Source organism: Phoca vitulina, unplaced genomic scaffold (assembly GCF_004348235.1).
Source record: "Phoca vitulina isolate PV1807 unplaced genomic scaffold, GSC_HSeal_1.0 scaffold7, whole genome shotgun sequence".
Taxonomy (NCBI): Eukaryota; Metazoa; Chordata; class Mammalia; order Carnivora; family Phocidae; genus Phoca; species Phoca vitulina.
Genome location: NW_022589710.1, coordinates 23,835,433 through 23,853,724, shown reverse-complemented (window position 1 = coordinate 23,853,724; position 18,292 = coordinate 23,835,433). Strand labels below are relative to the sequence as shown.

Below are 18,292 nucleotides of genomic sequence, written 5' to 3'. Positions count from 1 at the left end.
TCTATTTTTTGAGTATGTAAAACATATAAATGGGTCTATGGTTGAAAGTCTTACCAGGAAGAAAGTCTCACTTCCATCTTTATCCCATTCTGTCCTTTACAGTTAGCCATTTTGGGGCTCTTGGGTGGCTCTGTTGGTTAAGCCTCCGACTCTTGATCTCAGGGTCCTGAGTTCAAGCCCTGCATTGGGCTCCATGCTGGGCATGGAGCTTACTTTAAAAAAAAAAAAAAAAGATACAGTTAGCCATTTTTTCAGTGTCTAGTGTAACATTCAGGTTTTTAAAAATACAAAATCAAGTAAATACATATACATGTATGTATTGTATTCTTATTTCCTCTCCTTTACCATATTTCAAAAAGTTAATCATGTACGCTGGAAGTCACTGTATATCAGTACTTAGAAATCGTCCTCATGTTTTATAAGGCTGCGTGTTCACTTATAAGCACTCGATGGTTTTGTTCAACTCATTGGAGCGTTTTTAAAGTGTGGCAGATTAACAGTGCACTTGCTGGAATCAGACTAAGTTCACATCACTTACCGAATGTTTCATCTTGAGGGAAGCATCTACCGTCTTTGCGTTGTTTTCTCACCTGTAAAATGAGGGTGTTGAAAAAATAGCACACGACCCCTTCAGTTTTATGAGCAATACAACAGTTAATACATTTCAAGCGCTTATGACTTTACGTAGAACAAAGGAAGCCCTCAACTTAAATACAAATCAGGGTGGGTGGGAATGGTAGTGATTTGCAGCAACTTCGAGTGAATGTCGGGGAAAACCTTGTGGCGACACAGAATATTTCCAGAGCCTGTGTGAACTAGAGAACAGGAGTACATAGGGGCCCCCGGGCCCAGGATGAGCCGGACGGGACTCCCGGAAGATGACAGCAAGGAGGGCAGCGAGGTGACGGTAGGTCAATGATGAGCTTGGGATAGGGAAACACATTCCCAACCAGACACCAGGAAAGGACGCTTTAGCCCTTCAGTCTTCGGGCAACAAGAGTGCGGTGTCGTTTCCTCCTTTAGCCTACAGGATCGCGGGCTACAGCCCGCCAGGCACCCGGGGCCGCGAGCTCTCGTCTGGGGAGCTGGGACGGAGGCGGAGCTTGAGGGTCCCCAGCCTGGGCTGGGTTAGGGGCCAGGCGAGCCGGGGCTGGGACCCGGAGGGCGGGGGCGGGGCGGGGGCGGGGGCGGGCGGGGGCGGGGCAAACCCGGGAAGGGGCGGGGTCGCTGCCGTGGCGCCAAAAGGCGAACATGGCGCCGGAGCGGCTACGAAGCCGGGCGGTCTCTGCCTTTAAGCTGCGCGGCTTGCTGCTCCGGGGGTGAGTCTTCCCGGGGCAGTTAACGGGACGGGAAAGCCAGGGCCAGGCGACCGCGCCGGGCAGCCGTGCGCGCCGCGCGCCCGTCGGCGGCTGGGCCTTAAATCACAGAGACCCTTAAAAAACTTGAAGAAGTGAAATTGATGTGGCAGGGTCTAAAGGCTGCGATTCCTTCTTAGGTTTCCCCGACGTTCGCGCGGAGTCGAGACGTTTCTCCCAGGTGGGATGTGGCTGTCCTTCGGCATGTGCCCCATTGAGCCGGAGAGGCGGCCGTTTATTGGCACTGTGACTTGGGCACTTCTCAGCTCCCCTCCCCCAAGTCTGTGCCTTAGCAAAATGGGAATAATAGCAGAGCGACTTCACGTAGTTTGTGAATCATCAGTTGAGCGACCTGGGAAAGCCCATATGCGAGTCAGTAGTTGTCACCTTATTTTGTGAAAACTGTGAGCCCCCCCTTTCTCAATTTTGGGTTAGGTATTCCTGAGTGAGAATTCCCAGAGAGTTAAAAAGTGGGTAAGTTTGAAGCACGATACTAGATCTCCCTCCTACCCCCTTAAGCATTCCCTTTAGAACTTATCTGATAGGTTTCCTGGCCATAATCATGTTTTCTTGTACTTACAGAATGCACTTTTCTAATATTTTTCTCACTAAGTCTGTTTTGTTTTTTAGAATACAGTATTTTTTTTTTTTTTGGATACATATTTAAATACTTGCTGGATGGAATATACTTTTTTTGTACCAGGTTATGATTGCACTCGCTGTGTGTGGAGAGTTTTTGTTTGTTTTGAAATAATGAGTTTTATGAACCTTTTAACTTTGCTTTTGGCTTAGTAGTGAACAAGGGCAAGAGTGGATATGCTCTGGGAGAAAATAACGAATTGATCCCTGACATTTTACAAACATGAGCAGTTGATCAATTACCTTTTCTTTCTTTTCACTTAGAATTTGACCTAATATTCAGCGTCATTCATTAATTAATTTAGTCAGAAATATGCTGAAATCCTGTCTACACAGATCTGAGCCAGATCATTATAGCTTTTACAGGCTTTGATCTATCCTAAGATCACTGTGCTGGGGCAAGGAGTGCAAGAGAGAATAAGACACTGTGGAGCTTGGGGGACAGATAGCGTATTAGTTACTTATTGCCATGTAACAAATTACCCCAAAACTTAGAGGTTGAAAACAGCACACACTTATTATCTCATGTTTTCTGTGGGCCAGGAATTCAGATAGGCTTAGCTGGGTTCTCTTATTTCAGGGTCTCTCATAAAGCTGCAGTCAAGATAGGGTCATCTCAAATGTCAGTTGGACAGGATTTGCTTTCAAGCTCATTCAGTGGTTGGCAGGATTCAGTTCCGCCAGGACTCTTGGACTTGGGGCCTCAGTCCTTGCTGGCTGTTGGCTGGAGGCCACCCTCAGTTCCTTGCCATGTGGTCCTCTCCAACATGGCAGCTTCCTTCATCAAAGCCAGCAAAAGAAAGAGTAAGCCAGAAGTCACAGTCTTTTGTAACCTAATCAAGGAAGTGACATCTTGTTTTAAAAATTTTACTTTTAAAAATACAATACAAGAAAATGCTCCATTACTTTTACTATAGCCTATTGTTAGAAGCAAATTACTAGGTCCAGCCCATACTCAAGGCGAAGGGCTGCACATGGATGTTAGTACCAGGAGGCATGGGTTATTAGGGGTTGTTTTAGAAGTCTGTCTACCATGGATATTAAGTAGTTCACAGTTATTTAGTTTCACTTGTGAAAAGGATCCCAAGAAAGAAGTGCTCTGATAATGTATAGCAAGGTAACTACTCTAGAGTTAAAGAAGGGCTTCATTAAAGAAGTGGTTTGAACTGTGTTCAAGGATGAAGGGGACTTGAGTAGGTGAAGAAAAGAGTGGGGAGAAATGACCATATAGAGGCCCTGAGGCAGGAGAGCACTGGAGGAGCCTAAGAAGATTTGGCAGGGGCCAGATCCTGTATCCTAAGAACTTTCCCACCATTCACCCAAAATGTGTGTGATTTTTAGGGACTTCTTTTTTTAAAAAAAAATTTTTTTTTAAAGATTTTATTTATTTGCCAGAGAGACAATGAGAGACAGAGAGCATGAGAGGGAGGTGGGTCAGAGGGAGAAGCAGACTCCCTGCTGAGCAGGGAGCCTGATGTGGGACTCAATCCTGGGACTCCAGGATCATGACCTGAGCCGAAGGCAGTCGCTTAACCAACTGAGCCACCCAGGCGCCCTTTTAGGGACTTCTTACTCATCAAATATCTATGGACCACCTTCAGAATGCTTGGCACTCTGCCAGAGGATGGCACGGTTCTAGTTTTTAATTAGCATCATGATAAATTGGAGAGTCATGATACCCACACATAAAACAATCACTGAGCAACCCAAGTTAAGAAAATTAGTATGATGACTCTAACAATAACATTGACATTAAGTGTGAAGTTGTATGCTACAAAACAGAATGGCATGCAATTAGCTAATTGTTTAGACAGTCTTCATTCTGAGCCCAATTGGTATTTAAATCAGGGATTTGTATGGATTTTTTTTTTTTTTTTTAAGTTCAGCCTTATTGAGTTCTTTTGGAGCAGGGAGATTCTTGTGATTTCAATGAGTGTTGCTTCTATGACTATATTCATATGTCATAGTTTTTTCTAGTCTAATTTTCTAATTTTAAAATTGAAAACAGTGATGAATTTACTGGAATTTACTTTAAGCAGATCCATTAGCAAATCAATAAATATATACTTAAGTGTCTGTTATGTTCAGGACATTGAAGCAAATGAAACCCTGACTTAAATGTAAGGTGATAACTGGTACAAAGCTATTGTGATGTGTCAGATCTGAGGTGTATAGGAATTTTAACAATTCAGAAGGGAGGGGAGGTTGCAGCAGGTAGGGCTGGTCTAGGAAGGCTTCCTAAAAAAAGATGTGATTTGGGGCTTTAAGAATGGTTATGTTGCAGGGGAGAAAAGGAAGAATTTGTTCAGAAAGGACAGGAGAGGTGAGCACTGCTTGCAGCGAAGAGTGAATAGATTTTAATTTCAATGCCACATTGATGAGTATTTGTCAGTTTTGGGCATAAAACTTTGAGCCTCATCTTTTCTTTCCGTCCCAGTGAAGCCATTAAGTACCTCACAGAAGCTCTTGAATCTATCAGTGAAGTAGAACTTGAAGATGCACTGGAAAAGATCATCGATGCAGTTGAAAAGCAACCGTGTAAGTAATATTTTCTGATAGCTCTCACATTGTTAATATAGTTCTACATTCTCGATTAGATTTATAGATTTAAGTGGAAGTTGAGGATTCCATATTAAGATATTCCAGTGATATGAGACATACCCATGGTAGCACTTCTTCCCAAGGGGTAACCTCTGGTTCCGTTGCAACTTCAGGACGTTCCCCAGAGACCCTTACAGTTCTTTCCCCTCACGGAGCTCTCACTGCTAGCTGTCCTGCACTTGACTTCTGATTCTGATCTGGTCCCTACGGTCACTCTTGTCTCTCTGCATGCCTACTACTTTGTCTTACTGAGGTTCAGTACTCCTAAAAGTTTTTTGGGGAAAAAAGAATAAGTGAGCAGGGCTAATTCTTCCTTCTGGCTTCAGCCTTTCTCGAGGGATCTTTCTGTTAAATACTTAACCTTTTACCACAAGCCTGGGCCTACAAAGGAGAAATGCTTTTCTTCTAGGTACAGACGTCCAGTGTTTCTAGAACACTGAGGGACAGAAGCAGGTATGGCTTGCTCTCAGGTGTTGTATCGATGCTAGTTTCTTCAATTATGTAGGAAGACATACGTTTCATGATACAGGAGAGATTACCATTATGTCTCATTTTCAATTCTAAAGGCGGAATTTTAAACATACCTTTGCTTTTAAAAACTGCTTTATAGTTGAAAATTTAGAAAATTATTAATTGTGAAAAAGTAGTATATATTCCTTTAAGATGGCGCATAGTATTTTGCCTGAGAACATAACAAAGTGTTCAAGGGTGCCCACTCTGGAATCAGGTGTGGGTTTGTGTTGCCATGTATACTTTCTAGCTGGGCAATTTATTCAGTCTCTCAAAGTTGCACTTCCTCCCCCTTTTACATATTAGCATATGAACAACAATCTATCTATAAGGACAGCTAATCCAATGGCATAATGCTTGTGAAGTATTGAGCATAGTGTCACACATTTAGTGAGGGCTTAGTAAGTGGTAGCTGTTATATCTGCTACTATCATGCCTATGGAAACGTAGCATTGGTGATACAAAGTTCTACTAATGTAACCTTGGACCTAGGAGTTTACAGAAGTGTTTGTATAACTGAATTTATATTATTAGACAGTATTTAGAAAAGTAAGTCATTTGGCTATGTATTAAGATATTATAAGCGTATTTGAGTGTAGGAGATGAAGGTTTTTTGAGATAATGGCTTGTGTTATTGTTCTGACCTAACCCTTTTTTTTGTCCTGAAAACTATGTAATGAGAATCTCAGGGTTAGTCTTTGCAGATTATTTTTAGGAAAAAAGCGATCTGTGGAAATAAGTAATTTTTATGCCTGTTTCTAAGATTGAACTTCGAAATTCTCTTTTCAGTGTCATCAAACATGATCGAACAGTCTGTGGTGGAAGCGGCGGTCCAGGAATGCAGTCAGTCTGTAGACGAAACTATGTATGTGGATAAAATGAACTTTTCCCCCTGCTGGCGATATGAAGTGTTTATTTTATTTTATTTATTTTTTTAAAAGATTTTATTTATTTATTTGACAGAGAGACACAGCGAGAGAGGGAACACAAGCAGGGGGAGTGGGAGAAGGAGAAGCAGGCTTCCCGCAGAGCAGGGAACCCGATGTGGGGCTCGATCCCAGGATCCTGGGATCATTACCTTAGCCGAAGGCAGACGCTTAACAAATGAGCCACCCAGGTGCCCCTGAAGTGCTTATTTTAAATGATTTTCTTGGGGAAAGAATTAGTGGTCAGTATTTTTACAGTGGTTATTTCTTAGTGTTTCTTCTTAAGTGATAGCTTGCATTATAAACCTCATTAAGTGACTCATCTTTACTACTTTTTCCTGGGGATTTGAGATTACAGTGTTGTTTATACCATTACTAACTTTTGCCACTACCCATCGGATCTGACTTTATATTCTGTATGCTGCCAATAAATTGAATTGAATATTCAGAAGTATACTTTTGCTTTTGCTCTTAGGAAAGTGCAGCGTCCAAAGAAATTCAGCGACTTACGTTGGGTCACATGGTAAATGGCAGGGAGGGTAGAACCTTAGTTTTATGATTCTTTCCGCTAACTCATGTTATGAGAGCTTAGGAATTTATATGGCAATAATTTTTCTGGGTTTTATTTCTGAGTGTCCGTCTTTCCTTTCCTCTTTTGAATATGATACTTCTTTCCAAATTCACAGGATTTAACTGGGAGGAGAACAACTGGGAAAATGCATAGAGAGTATTAACTTTAATAGTTTTTTCCTCTTTGGGGCAATGGGGATCATTGGCAGGAGTCATTACCGTAAGAAAACAGAGAAATTGAGGAATTTTATTTATTTATTTATTTAAAATATTTTATTTATTTGACAGAAAGAGAGAGAGAGAGTACAAGCAGGGGGAGCGGCAGGCAGAGGGGGAGGGCGAAACAGACTCCCCTCTGAGCAGGGAGCCTGATGCAGGGCTCAATCCCAGGACCCTGGGATCATGACCTGAGCTGAAGGCAGCCACTTAGACTGAGCCACCACCCAGATGCCCCAAGAAATTGAGGAATTTTAATTTTCACCTTGCAAACTCATTACTTAAGATACTAGGGTACAATGACATACCCCTAAAGCCATCAATAGAAATTCAAAATGACTGTATCGAAGGGGAAGGATTGTAATCATAAAGTAAGCATTAAAGTTAACTCTTGTTTCTTTCTAGCTCTTTATATGCCACAGTTAGCCAATGCAGAGGTCCAGTGGGACTGAATGGTAAACAGTCTTTGCAGCTTCAGTTGTCAGAAAATTATTATATTATAGCATAAGAGAGGCTTTCATTTTTATAGATGAAGAAGTGACATGAGAAGTCAAATAACCTGTCAAGATTGACCCATAAAAAATGGTGGAACAGTACCTGGAATCTAGGTTTTCTTCAAGTCCATAGGTTCTCTGCTACTCTATACTAGGTGTTAGCACCAGGGTAGCAAGAATGTTTTTGACCATATTCAATCTGGGAGATAAACAGATAAAATTTTAGGGAAGATTTTTTAGGTTGGAATATTTATGCAGTAGTGCTGTGAATCTTTTTAAAACTTCGTTCAAACACGGTTATGTTATTAACAGTGTCTAAAAGTAAGTTATTTTGTTGAATTTCTGTAACACTATAAGCGTCAAGGATGTGGCGAGTATTTTGGGGGTTCTTTTTCTATTTTATACCTGGTTTCTGGGACACTTTTGCGTAGTATTTTGGATTAAAAAATTGTTGGAAGTGAATTGTATTCTTTAATAATATTATAGCTCATAACAGTAGTACCCATGGGGAGAGATTTCTTTCAAGATATAACTATTTTATACATACATGTTCTTTTTCAACAGATGACATTCTTAATTAGAAGTTAACTTGATGATGATGACGATGATGATTATTTTTGCTTGAGAGTGTTGGCAATGCTTTCTTGTCTCCGAGAGGAAGATTTTGCCCCCATATTATGACACTCTAAGAAATTATGTATATGACCTGTGGAAAGTACATTCGTATACCATAAGATTATAATAAAGTTTTTATGCTCACCTAAAATTCTTATATTTTAGTAAATCAGGTCTGTGTTTTTGTGGGCTGTTTTTCAGAGAACATATTTTCAATATCATAGGAGCATTTGATATTCCACGCTTTGTGTACAGTTCAGAAAGAAAAAAATTTCTTCCGTAAGTATACCATCTACTGATTTTAAGCTCATTTCAGATGTACATTTCTTTCAGAAGGCATATAGTCCATGATTCATTTTTGGCCTACCTTTGTGTATTGTGATAGGTATAAATAGGCATTTCTTTCTTTCTAGTCTATTAATGACCAACCACCCTGCACCAAATTTATTTGGAACAGCAAGAGATAAAGCAGAGCTGTTTCGTGAACGATATACCATTTTGCATCAGGTAAGCTGAGGGGGGAGATGAGACTGTAGAAGCTTAGGTAAGACTTAGTGTTAATTAGAGGATGGAATTTTGTAGTTCAGTGTTTGTCATTCAATAGACTCTTATTGGGCTTTCTATGTTTGAAACCATATGGAGGATAGAGAAATAAAAACAATTGTTTTTGTGATGATAAAAATAGCAGCTAACATTTATTACCTACTTTTAATATGCCAAGCACTGTGTTTAGCATGTTATGGACATACTTACCTCATTTAATCATCACAACGTCAGTGTATGTATAAATGCTACTATCCTCATTTTTTCCATTATTTTTAAAGAATATTATTTATTTATTTGACAGAGAGCGAGCACAAGGGGGCGGGGGGTGGGTGGGGGTGGGCAGAGGTAGAGGGAGAAGCGGGGCTGATCTGGATCATGACCTGAGCCAAAGGCAGACACTTAGCTGACTGAGCCACCGAGGTGCCCCACTATTATCCTTATTTTACAGATGAGGAACTGAGACCTAGATAAGTTTAGGAACTTGACCAAAGATCACATATAGTCAGTATAGACAGGATTTGAATCCAGTGTGTCTGACTCTGGAGCCCAACCTTTGCCTACTACACTATACTAGCTTCTAGCAGCTTACAGTCTGTGAAGTTAAAGACACAAATAAATATAAAGTAGAATTTTCTATGTGCTATAAAAGAGATACAAACAGAATGTATTCATTGGAAAAAGAAGGGAAGCCTTTGGGGAAATGATGGCATTTGACATGGGCCTTGCCTGCTTTGATCTCGTGGTGGATTACGAAATGGTGAAAAGGTGGTGGTAACAGTGTGAACAAAGACACAGCAAAGGGAAATAGTGGACTCTGCAGGAAATGATGAGCAGTTGGTCCATTTTGTGTTTGGAGGAAGGCTCATGAAGAAGAGTAGTATAGGATAGGTTTGGAAAGGCAAGTGGGAGCCAGATTGTGGGAACGCCTTGGATGCTGCTCTCGGCAGTTGGGATCTGGTTTCTTGGTACAAGGAGCCTTGGAATATCAGAGAGAGACCCAATCACAGCTGGGTTTTGTGAGCACTTCTCTCCCAGAAGATTTTGAGATGAATTAAGAATGCGAGAGAAGACTTAGGGGAGTCTGTGGTATTAGTCCTGCCAGAAATGACAGCTGGGGTGGGGGGGGCAGGAAGTGGCAAGGGTTGTAGACAGGGGGACCCCACCGGAGCAGTGGAAGCCATCATTCATGGTGACTGAGTGGATGTGAAGGAGAAGGGAGAGAGCAAAACTCAGAGATGATTAAGGTTGTGAGTCTGAGAGAGTAGGACAGTAGAATAATACATTAACAAATAAGAAAAAGGGAATGTTGGGCGCCTGGGTGGTTCAGTCGTTAAGCGTCTGCCTTCGGCTCAGGTCATGATCCCAGGGTCCTGGGATCGAGTCCCACATCGGGCTCCCAGCTCGGCAGGAAGCCTGCTTCTCCCTCTCCCACTCCCCCTGCTTGTGTTCCTGCTCTCGCTATCTCTCTGTCAAATAAATAAATAAAATCTTTTAAAAAAAAAAAAGAAAAGAAAAGAAAAAGGGAATGTTGGGGAAGATGATGCAGATGACGCAGGTTCTGTTTTAAACATTTGAGTTAAGGTTGCCAGTGGGATGTCAGGTGAAAAGTATACCTGGAGCTGAAGAAAGAGATCTGGGCAGAGAGAGATGTAGGGGCCATCTGCCCAGAGGAGTAGATAGAGCTGCAGGGATGGATGAGACCCTCTGGGAAAGAGAGGCAGCTGTGGGGAGGCGGCGGCAGAAGGGAAGAGGAGAGAATTGAGGGGGCCAGGCCAGGATGGTGTTAGGTGGCAGAAAGCATAAGAAGGTTTCAAGGAGAGGATGGGCAGCGGGAGGAAGCCTGAAAAAGGATGAAGAGGGTGAGCACTGGGGATGCCTATTCTCTCCTGCTTCCATCACCTACATAATGTTGCCAGATCAGTCTTCCTGATGTAGAGCTCTGGTATTGTCGTGATTTTGCACAAAAGTCTTTCAAAAAGGAGGCTTACTGCCTATTGAATTAAATACAGATTATACTTAGTGTTTAAGATCTTCCGCTGCATCTTTTTGGCCAGATCTCTACTTCTCCTCTAAAAGTTCCTCTCTGCTGGAACCAAAAATGAAATACAGAATTATTGTTCATTTATTCTCCTTTTTCTGTAACTTTGCTTATACTATTCACTCTCTGGCCTGCTCTTCCCTCTTTTCTCTGCTGCTGAAACCTTCCTAATTCTGGAAAGGCCTTCTTAAATTCCTCCTCTTTTCTAAACCTCTTCTTGATTGGTTGGATGCAATCTCTTCCTGCTTTAAACCACTATGTCAGTATGTCTCCTACAGCATTTACTAGAGTTAGCCCTGCCTTGCGTTTGGGGTGTTTATTCCTGTTATCAGACACTCCTTGTTTATTTTCTCTGCCACATTTGGCACAGTGCTTTCCATAGAGAAGATGCTCAAGTAAATACCGCATTTCTTTTTTGTTTCTGTGCTCTATCTCACGACCCTGAGATCATGACCTGAGCTGAAATCAAGAGTCAGACGCTTAACCGACTGAGCCACCCAGGCACCCCTTAAAAATTACGTTCTAAAGCCTATTATATTATTTTGGGTGTGTCACTTAACCCTTCTGAGCCTCATTTATTCTTATCTGTGAAATAAAAGGGTTGGATTTTAGTCCATTCACATTATTTATTGCAATTATCTCCCTGAGAGCAAATCTGATCGTATTATTATCCTACTTCAATATCTTTGTTTTCCATTGTCTATAAGATACACTTCCTGGCTTGGCATACAGAGTCTGTGTTGTCAGGGCTCTTTTACTGGGATTACAGAAACTCTGACCGACTAAAACAGAAAGAGGCATTTATTGGCTTTAGAGGTCCACCAGTTTCAAGCACGGCTGGATCCAGGATCTCACACGTCATGAAGCATCTACCTCTTTCCATCACCCAGCAATTTTTAAAAAATTGATTTCACTTTCAAACAAGTTCTCGCTATGAGATGACAGAGGCCCCTGTAGCCTCAGCAGCACTTGGAAAGGGAGCTCTTCTCTTCTCATAGTTCTAGCAACAGTCTCCTAGCGGCTCTTAGCTTGAGGCGCTTGCTCAACCCGGAACCATTCACTGGCTAAGGGGTGGAGGACTTTGACTGACTAGGCCTTAGTGGCCTGTTTACAGAAGGGGGAAGGGACACCAGCCCTGGCTAAACTCAGTGGATCACAGTGGGACGGGGGGAATGGTTCCCCAAACAGAGGCTCCAGCTCATCTCTTACCTTGTCTGACACTCCACTTTGTGCACCTCGCGAGCCAACTATACTAAACTTTGTATCACTGCCCAAATACTCTTTTACTCTTGTAACTCTTTCTTGTGACACATCCCTTCCTCTGCCTGAAATGTCTTGTCTCTTTGGTTTCTTACTAGCAAAGTCTTATTTATCATTTAGGGTCTCGTTAAATGCCCCCTTCTGCCTGGGGTCCTTTGTTGTATGGTGGCCCTTGACTTTTCTCTCTCACAGACTCCTGTGCTCTGAGGGTGACACTTGGTTCATTGTCTTCATATCCTCAGCTGAGAGTGCACTGCTGCCAGCTACACAATAGAGCTTTTTCTTTTAAAAAAAAATTATTTTAAATACTTTTTTATTTTCAAAATTGCATTGCTAAGTATTTGTATATTAAAATATGGGGGCTTTCAAATTTGTTGAGACTAGGGGGTAGTAACATTAGGTTAAGGACAGTGTTTTGTCAGAGTACTACTTTAATGAATTATTAAATTTTATTTTAATGAATTTTAGTTTAAAATGTCTGATTCAGTAATTCATGTGAATCTTTCTTTTTTTATAGAGGACCCACAGACATGAATTATTTACTCCTCCAGTGATAGGTTCTCACCCTGATGAAACCGGAAGCAAATTCCAGGTTAGAACATTACCGTAGTTGTTTAGGGGGGTGTAAGTATACAAGTTAAATATTTATTGCTTAATTTTAATTTATTAAAATTTAAATGTAAATGAATCACTGGTAACTGTTTAACCAACTAACTGACCTGGGCATGCTCACTGTTAATCAAGTCCATGCCCTGGGTCCTGGGTTCTGCAAATCTCTAATAGAAGCTACCACTTCCTTCTTTGGGACAGGCCCGGAGACTGTGGTAGCCCCCAGATGGTCTCTGGCCACCAACACACAGATCCCTAGTCCTCCTGGTCTATTTGCTGGATATGACATTGGCTTTCTGATCAACTATCAACATTACCCTTCCTCCCCTCACTCAAACTCCAAAATCCTGGTCTTGTTCCAGCCCATCCCTCTGGTGACCACCACACTTACTCAGCTAAAATGTGCTCTATCCGTTGAAGTGAAAAGTTTACTTAAGGCAGTAAGGAAACAACATTTATAGGATAAATGAGATAGCCAGACAGGCCACAGGGGTGTTGGGGCCTGAGGAAGAGGTGAGAGGGAGAATTTTTTCTGTCACATGCGCTCCTCCCACTTTTATACTCCTATACTCTTTGTTCCCTTTCGTTCCAGCAACAGTCACTGTCAGGGTTGTGGGGTCGAGCCCCCTATCGGGCTCTGTGCTTAGCTCAGCACGGAGTCTGCTGGGACTCTCTCCCTCTCTCTCTGCCCCTCCCTACCCCCCCATCAAATAAATAAATAAATCTTAAAAAAAAAAAAAAAAAGAAAAGCATCAGAAAGTTTTTTTTTTCTTTAGAGAGGGAGGAAGAGGGTGTGGGGGGAGGGGCAGAGGGAGAAGGAGAGAGAATTTTAAGCAGGCTCCTCACCCAGCATGGCTCTCACAACCCTGAGATCATGATCTGAGCTGAAATCAAGGGTCAGATATTTAACCAACTGAGCCACCCAGGCGCCCCAGAAAAGATTTTTAAAAATAGTGTCCCAATCATTACCACCTTTAACTTAATGAAAAAATATAATGGTCAGATTGAGAATGTAAATAATAATGACAACCTTTCAAAATACTAGTATAACTTTTTAAATAGCCCACTAATTTGCAAGAGGTACCGACCAAATAAATAAAATTTATGTTCTTTTCTATCTTTTAAAGGTAAATGCACTTACCATTATTCAGAACGCAGTAGTCCCTCTCTGTCCTTGGGGGATATGTTCCAAGGCCCCAGGGAATGCCTCAAGCCACAGATAGCACCAAACCTGTATAGACCATGTTTTCTCCTACACATACATACCTGCGGTAAAGCTGAACTTACAAAGTAGGGACAGTAAGAGAGTCACAACAATAATTTATACTCAAATAGAACCATTATAACAATATACTGTAATAATTATGTGAATGTGGTCTCTCTCTCAAAATTTCTGATAGTATTGTAACTCACCTCCTTGTGATGATGTGAGATGATAAAATGCCTACATGTTGAGATGAAGTGAGATGAACGATGTAAACATTATGACATAACTTTAGACTACTGCTGACCTTCTGACAATTCATCAGAAGGAGGACCATCTGCTTCTGGGCCGTGGTTGACAGAGGGTAACTGAAATCACGAAAAGTGAAGCTGTGGGTAAGGGGGAACCTGCTGTAATATGGTATGAGACTTGAGTCATTGCTAAGAGCCTGAGTTGGTATTTTAGCTTTTTATAGGATAAATTCTATTTTCTGAGTTTTATTTGATTTTCTGCTGTACAGTGGTGTAAATACTGAAATGTGTACTCAAAATTTACCTATTTATAAAAATATTAGTTTCTTCAAAAAACTTATTTTCAGTCTTTAAGAATTTATTTTGTCTTATTTTAAGCTTAAAACAATAGAAACCCTCTTGGGCAGTACAACCAAAATTGGAGATGTGATTGTTCTTGGAATGATAACCCAATTAAAAGAGGTGAGTTAAACTTAATAAGCATCAGACTGTTGTTTTCAGCCTTGGGACTGGTGAAATGTCAGTTACTATAGCATTCCTGCGGAGTGTACAGGGCCGTGTTCTTCATGGAAGGCTCCTGCCTCAGTTAGCAAGTGGCCTTTGCCCCCGCGTCCTGTTTCCTGACTAGACATCAGGAAGGAGAGTCTTACACAGGCCACTGATTTGCATGGTCTGAAAGTAGTCCCCAGTGACCTCTGGTTGAACCAAGAGGACCGAGTTTCTGAACAAGCAAGGCTGCAGACCACATCCTGCTCCCTGGGAGAGGGACACTGTTGACTCTGTCAGGTGGAGGTACCTGGTGAGGCCCGCAGGGCAGTCCGCCAGCGTCCTGCTTGCCCTCTCTGGATTTGCAGCCGTCGTTCTCCGTGTACCCTTGAGGAGGCTCAGTCTCAGTCAAGTGATGAATCTGAGGTGACCAGACTAGCAAAGGGAAACGCCTAGATGAGGAATTGCTCATTTTTAAAAAAGCTACTGTACTCTACTGTTTTCTGTTGTCAATGTTGTATTTTAATTATTTTCACCTAGTATTCATTTTTACATAAATACAGACATATTTCTTTTAACTTTTTTAGGGAAAATTTTTTCTGGAAGATCCTACAGGAACAGTACAACTGGATCTTAGTAAAGCTATATCCTTCTTATTTATTTATTTATGGTTTTCTTTATTGAGATTTTATTTTTTAAGATTTTATTTATTTATTTATTTATTTATTTATTTATTTATTTATGGGAGAGAAACAGCATGAGCGGGGAGAGGGTCAGAGGGAGAAGCAGGCTCCCCAGGAGCCCGATGTGGGACTCAATCCCAGGACTCCGGGATCATGACGTGAGCCGAAGGCAGTGGCTTAACCAACTAAGCCACCCAGGCGCCCTCTTTATTGAGATTGATGATAGTAGTTTTTTTTATTTTTTAAAGATATTTATTTGAGAGAGAGAGATCATGAGCAGGGAGGAAGGGCAGAGGGAGAGGGAGAAGCAGACTCCTCGCTGAGCAGGAAGCCCAGTGTGGGACTTGATCCCAGAACCCTGGGATCATGACCTGAGCCGAAAGCAGACACTTAACCGACTGAGCCACCCAGGCGCCCCTTTATTTTTATTTTTTTAAATCTATGTTACATGAGTTGGAGATATTGATTCCATATCATTCTCAAGTTAGCCTATTTGGGTTCCCTGTAACTTCCATATGGCGATGATATAGCAATCCAGACCTAATCCTAGGCAGAGACAAAAAAAAAACTTTAATTCTCCCTTATTTGGAGAATCCAAACAAATCACTGAGGAAGTTTAGAACATGTTAAGAATGATCCATACTGTCACTTTTACCAAACTACATCTTAGAATCAGACATGGGACATTTAAACCTAAAATTTTTAAAGCTGTCATCTATTCACAGTTTCAAGTGTGAAGCCTTTGCATTTATTATTTAGAAGGCCTTTGGGCCCAGAATGTGTATTGACTTTATCATCACCTCAAGCACAGAAATATTTTCCTCAACTGTTGTGTACCAGTTCCACAGTGGCTTATACACAGAGTCATGCTTTGTCTTAGCAGAAGGTAAGTCAGTATACTTTTTTCCTGTCCTCCTCATCATACTATAATAAAAGCATTTCTACCTTGGTTAAAATATATTAACATAATTTGGGAGAACATTGCTTATAAGAGCATACTTTTGACAACATTAAATAACTCTCAGACTGGTAAATGGGCCTGAGGTTTCTTTTTGGGGTGATAAAAATATTCTGAAATCAGTGGTGATGGTTGTACAACTTGTGAATATACTAAAAAAAACCACTGAATTGTATACTTTAAAGGGTAAGGTGTAATGACATGTGAATTACATCTTAATAAAGTTGGAAAAAAAACCCCAGATTTTACATAGGGTCATAAAATGAAGCATTTCCTAATCTTTATACCTTATCTCTCTGTACTCTAACATGTATTGTGAAATTAAGAAGTGGCAAGTTTTACTTCTGAACCTATTTCTATTTCATGACCTTTTTTTTCTATAGAACTGAGACTGTCTTTGGCTCTGAAGCTGTTATGTAGCTTGGGGGGGCTGGCAACCTCTGTGGTTAGTTGACAGAGGGTGAGACAGAAGTTTAGCATTACTGCTTTGTGTTCCAGTTTCTTTCTTTCAAATGAGAAGGAGAATTGGACAAATGAAGGTGATTTGTTACTTCTCTTTTTTCAGGGTGGTTTGAAGATCAGGTGTTTCATGTCAATGCCTTCGGATTTCCACCCACGGAACCCTCTAGTACTACGAGGTATAAGATGCTGGACTGCAGCTCTATGGGAATTTGTAATATTGGCAGTAGTGAATGTAAGATAGGATATCGTATCTCAGTTATTATAAGGCCTCAGGCTTTGTGTCAGATGCAAAAAGTAATAGACGGTGAGAGTCAGAAGACTGGGCTGTGTATGTAACTGAAAACTAGCACATTGATTCCTGACAACTTTCAGTCTCATCTCCATACCTTGGCTTTTTATGGGAAAGATTTCTAGTCTTCCTGTCTCACTTATCTGTAAGGTTGATTAGAAGTTCAACTGAAATAAGAGATAGGAAAACACTTAGAGGAATATAACTTTCATGTTAACATAAAGCCTTATTTTGTTTTCTACAAGTAGGCTCCCTGCCTGCTTATGATTTATTTTAATATTTGCTCTAGTCAGTTTTAAAAGACTCAGATACAACCTATTAAGTATTTATTTACTGTTTTTGTATTTCTTATTTTAGGACATTTAAATGTTTGCTTTTCAAGAGCTACAAATAGTATATTTTCATGGTACTATGTACACAGAGGGGAAAATAACCTCATTAGAGAGAAAGAAGCTAAATTTGTAAGATTATTAGAGAAACATCTCCAAAAAGGGGCACCTGGCTGGCTCGGTCAGTGGAGCATGCAACTCTCGATCTCTAGAGATTACTTAAACATAAAATCTTAAAAAAGAACGAAAGAAAGAAAAACCTCTCCAACAGAATATAGGGTAGAAGCTAATATTGTGTCATCATTACCTAGGGCATACTATGGAAATATTAATTTTTTTGGAGGGCCTTCTAATACGTCTGTGAAGACTTCTGCAAAACTCAAACAACTAGAAGAAGAGAATAAAGATGCCATGTTTGTGTTTATATCTGATGTTTGGTTAGACCAAGGAGAAGTGTTGGGCAAACTTCACACCATGTTTTCTGGTGGGTGCCGTTCTTTTCTACTCTTTTGAACTCAGTACAAGGGATCATATCTTAAAACTAAATTGTTAAAAAATGTATCTTTCTGAGTAGTCTATTTTCTTGTAAATGTTGATTCAGCAGTGAGGTATTTTAAATGAAACCATCTTAAACACTTAAATTTTTACATTTGAAAAATTACTCTGTGTGTTTGTGTGTGTATTCATGAGAAATAAGAATTAGTCCTAAGTATAGTATGAGAATGGATAAGAGCTTGGGCTTTGGAGTCTGACAGGAGTGGGTTTAAATTGCAGCCTTAGACCTTGGGCAGGTTACTTAATCTCTCTCTTAGCTTATAGGGATGTTGTGAAAATCAAGCCATTGCAGGTCCTGGCATATAGTAAGTGCTCAATAAATGGGCAGCATTGCTACTATTATTTAAAAATAATAGTTATTAAAATAAGTTATTATTAAACTAGTAAGTTTTTATTATTAAAAATTCATGGTTAGGGGCACCTGGGTGGCTCATTTGGTTCAGCGTCTGCTTTCGGCTCAGGTCATGATCGTGGAGTCCCAGGATCGAGCCCTGCGTGGGTTTCCCTGCTCAGTGGGGAGTCTGCTTCTCCCTCTCCTGCTGTGCCCCCCACCCCAGCTGTTGTTCTCTCTCTCTCTCACTCACTCTCTTTCTCTCTAAAATAAATAAAATCTTTAAAAAAAATTCATGGTTCGTTTCAGTTGGTGGAGCATGAAACTCTTGATCTCAGGGTCATGAGTTCAAGCCCCATGTTGGA

General features: G+C 40.9%; 1 protein-coding gene across 1 annotated transcript in view; it reads left to right on the top strand.

Annotated features, from left to right (window-relative positions):
• The first annotated feature begins 1,245 nt into the window (after positions 1–1,245).
• The window catches only part of POLE2 (DNA polymerase epsilon 2, accessory subunit), a 28,086-nt gene continuing 11,039 nt past the window's right edge, over positions 1,246–18,292 (top strand). Inside the window, exons 1-11 of the mRNA XM_032404587.1 lie at positions 1,246–1,319; positions 4,432–4,532; positions 5,895–5,970; positions 8,128–8,205; positions 8,340–8,433; positions 12,288–12,362; positions 14,213–14,296; positions 14,908–14,964; positions 15,841–15,889; positions 16,527–16,599; positions 17,353–17,525. Of these exons, the coding sequence (XP_032260478.1) occupies positions 1,252–1,319; positions 4,432–4,532; positions 5,895–5,970; positions 8,128–8,205; positions 8,340–8,433; positions 12,288–12,362; positions 14,213–14,296; positions 14,908–14,964; positions 15,841–15,889; positions 16,527–16,599; positions 17,353–17,525 (928 nt within the window). The 5' untranslated portion in view covers positions 1,246–1,251. The remainder of the gene's footprint in view (positions 1,320–4,431; positions 4,533–5,894; positions 5,971–8,127; positions 8,206–8,339; positions 8,434–12,287; positions 12,363–14,212; positions 14,297–14,907; positions 14,965–15,840; positions 15,890–16,526; positions 16,600–17,352; positions 17,526–18,292) is intronic.